The sequence below is a fragment of the Mya arenaria genome, chromosome 3, assembly GCF_026914265.1.
Source record: "Mya arenaria isolate MELC-2E11 chromosome 3, ASM2691426v1".
Taxonomy (NCBI): domain Eukaryota; kingdom Metazoa; phylum Mollusca; class Bivalvia; order Myida; family Myidae; genus Mya; species Mya arenaria.
In genome coordinates, this window is record NC_069124.1 from 89,190,037 (window position 1) to 89,201,610 (window position 11,574).

Here is an 11,574-nt window from a genome sequence, read left to right on the forward strand (position 1 = left end):
CGTAAAAATACATGACAAAACTAAATAAATGCAGCTGAATGAAATAATGATCATTCCAATCCATTGCTAACCCAAGACAAACACAAAAGACTACAAATGCAAATTAATACTACAATCAAGTTTTCTAAAACAAAGTAAAACAAATATCTCTGTAGACTTCAAATGTGCACGACAATCAATCAAGCTTGGATTTCCCGCTTCTTCTTTACAAAGACAAGGCAGAGAAATCTGATTAACTTACTGCATTATCTCATTACAGGATTATCTCTCTTCGACTGTAAATTCACTTGGCTTCATCATTGTGTCACGTGATTGAATGATGCGCTTAGAGTGGATAGTAATTCTTCGTTTACGTTTCGATGTTCATTCATCTTTTGGTGCAGGGATACTTTTTTAATATTATCTTTATCTAAGTTCAACAGATTTAATTATTTAAATAGATATTGCGTTATGATTGCTTCTTGCTTTGTCAAATCTACCTCGGTTATTTAAAACATAGCTTGCAATTAATATAGTCTGCACCTTCTCAAACTATATTTTTGGTGGTAAATCGGCTGGCGACATTTGTAACTATTAATAGGAATTTTCTGTTGTGAGTGTCGAGTTTGTGGCTACACTGAACAGGGTTGAAACAACCCTGTTCAAAAACAAACAATTTCCATATTAGATCCACTGTTCATTCTGTAAAAATCTCAAGCACAATGAAAAAAAATCAATTTAACTTTTAATAGAATATCTTGTCTTATTTCCTTTTCTGGACTGGTGGTTAAAAAATTCCCAGAGTCAAAATTTAGAAAAATATGTTCTGACTCTGACGAACGTATTATTTAGTTAATGCATGTTTGTTATGTAACCCAATGCATCCTTGTCAAATTCCAATATGCACCAGCGATTGTTTATTTGCAACGACATCATTCTTACTTTAACTTTCAGTTTCACTTTCACGTTTATCTTTTTTCCGGAAGTAAACAAAAACATTCAACGTTCTTATTGCAGCATTGTATTTTTCATAAATGGCATAACCATAACTATTATGCACCAGTCAATTGTAACCACGGCCCCCAGGTCCGGGGAATAGCCGGGACTTGGACTTTTGGTCCAGCCAACCACGGGTAAAATCCCCGCCCTGTGGGGACGAACTAATGGTTAAACCCCGGCCAAATGCCCCCGCACCCAGAGACTCTATATAAGACCCAAACTCCGCTAAATTTGGCGCTATGACAAAACCACCGCGGTCACCCGGCCCTGCGGGGGCACCTGGAAAGTAAAACACGGCCCTTTCCCCCGGCTATCCCCGGTATACCCCCGGACCTGGGAGGGGGGGGGGCGTGGTTACAATTGACTGGTGCATTATACAATACTGTTTTGTTATAGAACTTAACTGTAACACTGACAACGATCTACGCAGTTCTCCTTTCACTTTCATTAAAATGAAGTTAGCCTGCACCTCGAGGGGTGAAAGCGAAAAGGTTCTATCTGCTTCTTTACTTAATGTCACTTAGAACCTTTTCGCTTTCACCCTTCGAGTCCTGTTTCCCGCGCTTTTTAGACCATGTGCTACGAAAAATGTTTATCTTTCTAATAACTCATTAAAAACTTATAATGAATATTTTTTCAAGATATTAAAAAAAAACTTTAAATAAATGAACAAAATATATCTTTGCATTGTTGTTTTTCAAAACCATTGCGAAAACGCGGAAGGTATCCGGTAATTTGCATATTAGGTGGAGTTAATATTACGTCATTGAGTTTGAGTGCTGCTAATTGACACAGTTACCGATCAAATTTCAGATCGATAATCACTTGTCACTTCGGGTGTTAATTGCTCTTGCGGGTTAAACAAACATTCAGATCATGAATTGAGGCTCCTTTCAGAAGATATCTACTCTCACACCGAAATATCCCGGGTCAAAACTGACGCATACTACAAATGTATGATGCATCAATTTCGGGTCATTTACGATTTCTGTGCGTCAAAGCCCGGGACTCGGGAGCTCGGGTCAATTTAAAGCCCTGCAGTTTAATGCCAGAGCCAATAAGCGTTTTGCCATTGTTTCAACTTATCAAACCGGAAACGTTTGTAACAATGCGACGAGTTCGGACAGGACTAAATTATTTAAATTATCGTTGTCATCACAGGCCAGAGATCGCTAAAAATCTGAATTTTTGAATTATGGGGCATAAAAAAGTTGCGGTCGGCGGTAAACAATTACGGTCGGTCGGGTTACAGGAAACAGACATATTTTGTTTAGGCCTGACATTACCATTGCAAATACTCTTATCTTATTGATTATTTTGTACATTCGTTACTCTTATCCAAACAACCAAGAAGTCTTACAGGGCATATATGTATATATATTCTATCATGCATACTATCATACAATATCATATGTAGTAACGTATCTATCTATCTATCCCTCTCTCTCTCTATATATATATATATATATAGATACGTTACTACATATTATATGTTTTGTACCTTTGTTTGTCAATACATATTTGAAACATTACATTTAAGGTTCGGGACATTGGTCGACGAGTACGCCACTCCAATGACCAGAAGGTCAAGGACACGGAACTAGTGGACTTCCTGTTCAAGCTCCGCACCCTGCTGGAGGACAAGACTGAACTAGCAAACCGACCAGAAGCACAACATGCCGTGGAACAGCTTAAGAAGGTACGAACTTACATGCTTTATGACTCAACTGAACTAGCAAACCCACCTGAGGCACAACACGCCGTGGAACAGCTTAAGAAGGTACGAACTAACATGCTTTATGACTCAACTGAACTAGCAAACCCACCTGAGGCACAACACGCCGTGGAACAGCTTAAGAAGGTACGAACTTGCATGCTTTATGACTCAACTGAACTAGCAAACCCACCTGAGGCACATCACGCCGTGGAACAGCTTAAGAAGGTGCGAACTTACATGCTTTATGACTCAACTGAACTTGCAAACCGACCGAGGCACAACACGCCGTGGAACAGCTTAAGAAGGTACGCACTAACATGCTTTATTACTAAACTTGGGAAGCACACCGACCCGAGGCACAACACGCCGTGGAACAGCTTAAGAAGGTACGCACTTACATGCTGTATGACTAAACTGAACTAGCAAACCGACACGAGGCACAACACGCCGTGGAACAGCTTAAGAAGGTACGCACTTACATGCTGTATGACTAAACTGAACTAGCAAACCGACACGAGGCACAACACGCCGTGGAACAGCTTAAGAAGGTACGCACTTACATGCTGTATGACTAAACTGAACTAGCAAACCGACACGAGGCACAACACGCCGTGGAACAGCTTAAGAAGGTACGCACTTACATGCTGTATGACTAAACTGAACTAGCAAACCGACACGAGGCACAACACGCCGTGGAACAGCTTAAGAAGGTACGCACTTACATGCTTTATGACTAAACTGAACTAGCAAACCGACACGAGGCACAACACGCCGTGGAACAGCTTAAGAAGGTACGCACTTACATGCTTTATGACTAAACTGAACTAGCAAACCGACACGAGGCACAACACGCCGTGGAACAGCTTAAGAAGGTGTGAACTTACATGCTTTATGACTAAACTGAACTAGCAAACCGACACGAGGCACAACACGCCGTGGAACAGCTTAAGAAGGTACGCACTTACATGCTTTATTACTAAACTGGGGAAGCACACCGACCCGAGGCACAACACGCCGTGGAACAGCTTAAGAACGTACGCACTTACATGCTTTATTACTAAACTGAACTAGCAAACCGACACGAGGCACAACACGCCGTGGAACAGCTTAAGAAGGTACGCACTTACATGCTTTATTACTAAACTGAACAAGCAAACCGACACGAGGCACAACACGCCGTGGAACAGCTTAAGAAGGTACAAACTTACATGCTTTATTACTAAACTGAGGTAGCAAACCGACCCGAGGCATCACACGACGTGGAACAGCTTAAGAAGGTACGCACAACACGCCGTAGAACAACCTAAGAAGGTAAGAACTTATATGCTGTATGACCAAATTGAGGGAGCAAACCGACACAAGGCACAACACGCCGTGGAAAAACTTAAGAAGGTACGAACTTACATGCTTTAAGACTAAACTGAGGTAGCACACCGACCCGAGGCACAACACGCCGTGAAACAGCTTAAGAAGGTACAATCTTACATGTTTTAATACTAAACTGAGGTAGCAAACCAACCCGAGGCACAACACGCCATGGAGCAGATTGAACAGGTATGATTTTACATAGTAGTGGGCATTACTGAATTAGCATACACCGACAACAGGCACAACACGCCGTGGAACAGATTAAACAGGTGTGACATTACATGATGGTCGTCACAACTCAGCTAGCATACACCGACCTGAGGCACCACACTCCGTGTAACAGATTAAACAGGTGTTACATTACATGATGGCCGTCACAACTCAACTAGCATACACCGACCTGAGGCACCACACTCCGTGGAACAGATTAAACAGGTGTGACATTACATGATGGCCGTCACAACTCAACTAGCATACACCGACCTGAGGCACCACACTCCGTGGAACAGATTAAACAGGTGTGACATTAAATGATGGCCGTCACAACTGAACTAGCATACACCGACCTGAGGCACCACACTCCGTGGAACAGATTAAACAGGTGTGACATTGCATGATTGCCGTCACAACTGAACTAGCATACACCGACCTGAGGCACCACACTCCGTGGAACAAATTAAACAGGTGTGACATTGCATGATTGCCGTCACAACTCAACTAGCATACACCGACCTGAGGCACCACACTCCGTGGAACAGATTAAACAGGTGTGACATTACATGATGGCCGTCACAACTGAACTAGCATACACCGACCTGAGGCACCACACTCCGTGGAACAGATTAAACAGGTGTGACATTACATGATTGCCGTCACAACTGAACTAGCATACACCGACTTGAGGCACCACACTCCGTGGAACAGATTAAACAGGTGTGACATCATATGATAGATGGCACAGCTGAATTAGCATACACCGACCTGAGGCACCACACTCCGTGGAACAGATTAAACAGGTGTGACATTACATGATGGCCGTCACAACTGAACTAGCATACACTGACCTGAGGCACCACACTCCGTGGAACAGATTAAACAGGTGTGACATCACATGATAGATGGCACAGCTGAATTAGCATACACCGACCTGAGGCACCACACTCCTTGGAACAGATTAAACATGTGTGACATTACATGATTGATGACACAACTGAACTGGCATACCGACCCGAGGCATAACAAGCCGTTGAACACATTAAATAGGTATTTCTTAACTTAATAGCGGACACAACTGAACTAGCGTACCGACAACAGGCACAGCCCGCCGTGGAACATACTAGACAGGTATGACTTTACATGATAGCGGACACAACAGAGCTAGAATACCGGACCATAGCACCACATTCCGTGGAACATATTACAGGTATGACTTTACATGAAAGTGAACACAACTGAACTAGAATACCGGCCCATAGCACCACATTCCGTGGAACATATTAGACAGGTATGACTTTACATGATAGTGAACACAACTGAACCAGCTTACCGACACAAGGCACAACATGGTACCCAACCTTGGTTAAACATCTCGTCATATAAAATCACCGGATTTTGGTGTAGGTGGGGGTCCCTATATGGGTATATGCAGGGGTTTGGGGTGCATATTTCTGCGTGGTGATCTATTCGATGTAAGGCCAAACCAAGGTTGCGTACCATTGGGACTCCACCCATGACACAAACTGAACCGATCTGAGCTCTCCCGCGTCTATTGCATACGAAGTGGTGGCCTCGAGTTTATTAAAGTGACTCGCTCATGTTTTGAACCAAACATTAGTTTTCCCGGTAATGCATCTAAAACACTTATTTTATCATTAGTTTACTCTATGATGTCGAAATTGCAGAAATTATAGCATAACAAAGTATTTTGGTTTTAGTGAGGTGTGAACCCACGCTGGTAAAGTCAAGAAAAAAAGTTGGAAACAGCCGACTAATCCTCACGGCCACCGGGACTTAAAAAACAGTGGTGGATATGTTGCCCTGTTTTGGATACATTGATAACATCACGTGATAATGTCAATCAATGAATCACGCAACACCACAGCCGTAATTAATTTTCAATTGCGTTACAAAAATGTGGTCTTCAAAGAAACTAGTTGAGCAACATCATCTGCTAAAAGTGACATTCTCATTCAAAATCAATACATACACATGTATAACAAACATCAATTTTGAGCGATAAACCTTTAACTACTTACTAAATAGTGCATTTATGGAAACCATTTATAACTGATAATAGGATTGTAACCGTCGATTTAATAGCAAAAATATTTAATGATTGGCAAGTGCTAAAATATTTACGGTGATCTACTATAGTCGCATAAGGTAGAAATACCGTGTTTCTACACCTTTCTTTCAAATTAAACTCTGTTATATACATAAGAACAACTGTTTTCAACATTTATCCATTCTTTTCATTATATTTAAACAATAATATTACTTGCGGTAAATCTTATATTGGAGTAAGAGTGCATCTTTAAGGGTTCCAGCTTTTTTTTTTTTAACACTCCTTATGATTTGCCACACTTTATTTCATAATTAAAAAAAAATGCATGTTACAAACCATGAACGAGTTACTTTAAGTCGTGGCCACAACATGTGAGTCGTTGGAAGTCAGTAAGTCGTGAGCACGAGATAAAAACAGATATTTACGCCTGTCACCTCAATGACAGCGTACATAAAAAACACTAATGTAGTTATATTGTTTTTCGTTACAATATTGTCTTTATTAGTTTATATTATTTTTGTAAAATAGCCTTTGATTTATGGGATGCTTAATGTCTTGATCTGTTTTGTTGACAGCTGCAAACAGACGATTTCAAGATAAGCGCTGAGAACGAAGGAGAGATGTTGAAGGAAGGTAAGAAACGCTTTTCATCAATGACGTATCGAGCACTAAAACTCGTTGCCGTCCCTAATTTTTATGGCCAAGAGTCTTGTGATAATACTGCTGCCTATCTTCTATCACAAGAGGCTTGTGATAATGCTGCTGCCTATCTTCTATCACAAGAGTCTTGTGATAATACTTATCTTCTGCAACAAGCGTCTTGTGATATTCCTGCTCCTTACTTTCTATACTAAGCGTCTTTTGACATTGCTGCTACTTATCTTCTACAACAAGCGTCTTGTGATATTGCTGCTCATTGTCGTCTGAAACAAGCGTCTTGTGACAATGCTGCTACTTATCTTCCGCAAAAAGCCTCTTGTGATAATGCTGCCACTTACCTCCTGTACTGCGTCTTGTGATAATGCATACGTATCTGATCTTAACTTTTGTTTTTTAATGTGATATTTTTTTACATTTACTTCAGGATTACGACTACGTTTGGCAAACCATTACCGAACCACGTTGGCCGACATGCCGATATCTCCCATTCTTGGAGAAAAGAACGCAAAACTCAGGAAATTCTACGTGGCACCGAAAATTGTGGAGAAAGATCATAGAAAAATCGGCGAAATTGACAAGGGAGAAAGTGGTCAAGAAGTTGCAAAGTTTTCAGATGTTTTCTTAAAAAAACGGTCAGTTGCTCAGTAATGCTTTCCTCGTTGGCGAACCGGGCAAAGGCAAATCCACATTCTCCGTAATGTGTGCCCTGGAATGGACTCACCAGTATTTACCAGCGGAGGAAAACGTCGGTATTAAAACAAGCTATGCCGACCCAGAATTCTTCAAAGAGTTTGCATTTTTGTTCCATGTCACCCTACGAGATTCAGGTAAAACGTGTGATCTAGCACAAATGATCAAGGATCAACTTATACGTAAAATGTACCACGAGAAGGATGCCGATGATGGCTACCGGCTCTTACAGACGGTGCTGGAAAGTGAAACATGTTTAATCATAGCTGACGGCCTCGACGAATGGACCCATCCGGAAAACGTAAACTGTACCTGCAAAACTGAGGAAAAAGTCACCCCTTTCCGAAATTCGGCCAACAAGGCCACACTCCTCACGACAACGCGCCCCTGGCGAATGTCACAGTTTAGAGTGCAGGATTCAAAGATCGACAAATATCTTGAAATAGAAGGAGCAGCAGACACAAAGCAACTCGTGGAAAATATCATCAACATTCTTAATGGGGGAAATATGGATGAACGGACAACAGAGGCTTTCATGGAAATGGTGTCAGCGAAGCGTCTTGAAGGATTATTGTCAGCACCTATCAGCATCACCCAGCTCGTGTGCCTGTGGTTCGAGGGCAAATCGTTAACCGATTCAAAGTGTGACATTTATGCTGGCGTGATAAACATGCTATCATGTAGACTTAGTTATGTGCAACGGAAGCATAAAATTCCGAAAATTGAACTGCCATCTGTATTAAAGGAACACGAATGCTTCGTGCAAAATCCCATGGTTTACCTTGCGCTGGCAAAGTTAGCATACACAACTTTGTATTCAGAGTGCAGAGATTCGTCTGTTGTTTTCAGCAACAAAACAGTCAACGCTTCGTTAAGCAGGAAGCAGGTTGAATTTGCATTGAAGTCAGGCTTACTCACAGAGAAGAAATCCAACTCATTGAACAAGAGATCATCTCACTTTTCATTCTTTCATAAAACACTTCAAGAGTTTTTAGCGGCTCTTCATTTATGTTTAAATGAAAACGACTACAGTCAGCTATCAAACAAGTACGAACAAGATAATAAGGAAAATATCTTGGGAGATGTTTCTCAGACATTTATTTTCATATGTGGAATGAAGCCCGAGCTCGGTGTACAAATGTCTTCATGGATCAATAGTTCTATACCACCATACCGACCATCATTCTACAGTAGAGAGGCTAGACTACTTCAGGCCCCGATTCTCTCCGGACACCGTGAAGCCAGGGCGAACAACTATGGTGACATACCGCTCTATCTCGCACACTTCTATATTGATAGATACCAGGATAGTGACAAGGATGTCGTAGTGTTAAAAAAGCTGATGATGATAAACAAGGAACGTATTCAGTCACTATACATCAGTGATTGCAATGATCAAATTAATGGGGAAGAGCTGCAGGAGGTGATCACATCCTCCTCCGACTCCCTCAAAGCAGTGACACTGATGTTCCGTGATGGGCAGTATGACCTGTCCCAGTGTCACAGGCTGGAATATCTGTGTATACTGGGAGACAATACAACACGTGTGCAGGTTGATCCAACACATATTACAACATGTGGCTTATGGAGAGTATCATCGAATGTTGAAATGTACATATTTAGATTATTTAAACACGATCAAAGGTGGAGTAAACTACAACATGTTGAGTTACAGAGCGTTAAGAATGTCCAGTTACTTGTGGATACACTACCAAGTCTCCCTCAGTTACAAAGCCTTGACATATGGGATACAGATCTAGGTGAGCTCCACCTCCTCCCTCCAGCCTCCATCACCGATATTACACTATGGATTGTGACAATGACAGCGGAGGCGGTGCGGAGTCTGATAGAGACGATGAAGAACATACCACACACCATTACATGCGACATGCAGGGCTGCACGGTGGAACCTGCCAGTGAGATGAAAGACATCCGAGAACATATGAACAGTTCGCCGTCATTCAAGGTTCTCGAGTTTAACGATACGAGTGAAGAGCTTTATTTCGAATTCACCAAAATGTGAACAATAAGTTTAGGGTTAGCATCGATTATGGGAATTCATGTTTGATGAAAAACAGTGAAACAATCAATGGGGAAGTGTCATTCTATTTATAGAAATATATGTTACTTTTCCCGGAACTAATTATCATCAACCACTTTCTATGTGTATTCAGTTAATTTGATTTATGTTGTGTATTTGCATGCATCCTAAAATAGATTTAACTGTACACAGCAATGTCGTTGAGGCTGGTGTTATTAAACATAATTATCGAACTTGGATGAAAACTGTCTTTTTTTCAATTATAACACAACAGTTCGCAATCAACACGTGCAATAATCGGTTAAACTTGATCGACTTTTTAAAAAAGAATCCCTTTACAAATGAACTCATTTCCTAGTTTAATTAGATATCATTTGATATACTTCGCTTAGGGATAATTGATTGATGGGGATGATAATCCGTATTTAATAGACAAATATACCAATAACACGTTGACCTTTTTAATTTGAATTATCTATTACATAAATTTCACGTAAATATAATAATATCTCCAAAATAGTAATATCATATATGGACAATTGCTACAAAAGAAATACCCAAACAGTAAACACATTTAGTTACCTAAATAATTGAATATACAATGGCCTATTATTTAACATGTCACACAATTTGATTATAATTGAAGAAGATATCATTAAACGTTGAAAATATTGTTTGATTTGTATTTAATACGATAAGGATGAAAATGTGTTATAATGATGATGATGATGGTGGTGTTGTTGGTAATGATGATGATGATGGTGGTGTTGTTGGTGATAATAATGATGATGATGGTGATGATAATAATGATGATTGTGGTGGTGGTGATGGTGGTGGTGGTGGCGATGTCGACTACAACCACCACGACGTTGATGATGGCGACGACTATTACAACAACGACGACGACGTCGATGATGATGATGATGATGGTGGTGGTGGTGGTGGTGGTGGTGGTGGTGATGATGATGATGATGATGATGATGATGATGATGATGATTAGCTAATAATTATGCCTTAGAAATCAAATTTAAGGCTGGACAATAAATGTTAACTTGCTCTTGAAGCAAGGTACGTAGAAAACATACAACACACTCATGATGTTGGCATTAGAAGTACGTTATCAAAATAATCATGCAAGGCGAAGTATTTCTAATTTAAGCAAAACTCAGAAAAAAAATGGTTTTGTATACAAATACACACATTGCGGGAGTCGATTCTAGCAGGCTCAGAAATGCACCTGATAGCGTTTATATGAATGAATCCTTTGGGGACTGACGGACACGTCATCTACCAGACCATTTTACTACCAGAAGGCGGACACAGGTATCACATTATTACTATTTACGAGGTCTATCTCGTAGCTTGCCGAAGATGGCCGAGTTGTTACGATTGACCTGGCGTCAAACCAAACAAATTGCAGACACAGCGAACGGTATTCAAGAACCTTATACAATATTCCATGTCAATTATTATCATTTAATATAAACTAGTTTAGTCATATCATTTTATTCTTTAAATTTGACCATTTTATAAATAAGAAACATCAACATAACACTATTAAACTATACTTATAGCAATTCACCGATTTTTTTTATTGAAAACAAATTTAAAGTGACACTCGTATTTAATATTTATACTTACACATGTATAACAAAAAAACATTAATCTTGAGTGATACACCTTTAACGACTTCTTAGATAATGCATATATGGATAAAATTAATTACTGGTAACAAGATTGCGTCATCGTGAGGTGTCGTTATCAGAGAGGCGTGGTCAATAGCGTCATCGTCGAGGTGTCGTCATCGGTGAGGCGTCGCCCATAGCGTCATCGTCG

At 40.4% G+C, this 11,574-nt stretch overlaps 1 protein-coding gene across 5 annotated transcripts in view; it reads left to right on the forward strand.

Moving 5' to 3' along the window:
* LOC128227516 (uncharacterized) overlaps window positions 1-7,655 on the forward strand; it is a 41,315-nt gene extending 33,660 nt beyond the window's left edge. For all 5 annotated transcript variants that reach the window (XM_052938145.1, XM_052938143.1, XM_052938144.1 and 2 more), the window contains exons 3-5: window positions 2,519-2,677; window positions 6,923-6,980; window positions 7,432-7,655. In XM_052938145.1, coding sequence (XP_052794105.1) covers window positions 2,519-2,677; window positions 6,923-6,980; window positions 7,432-7,655 — 441 coding nt within the window. The remainder of the gene's footprint in view (window positions 1-2,518; window positions 2,678-6,922; window positions 6,981-7,431) is intronic.
* Window positions 7,656-11,574: the final 3,919 nt, after the last annotated feature.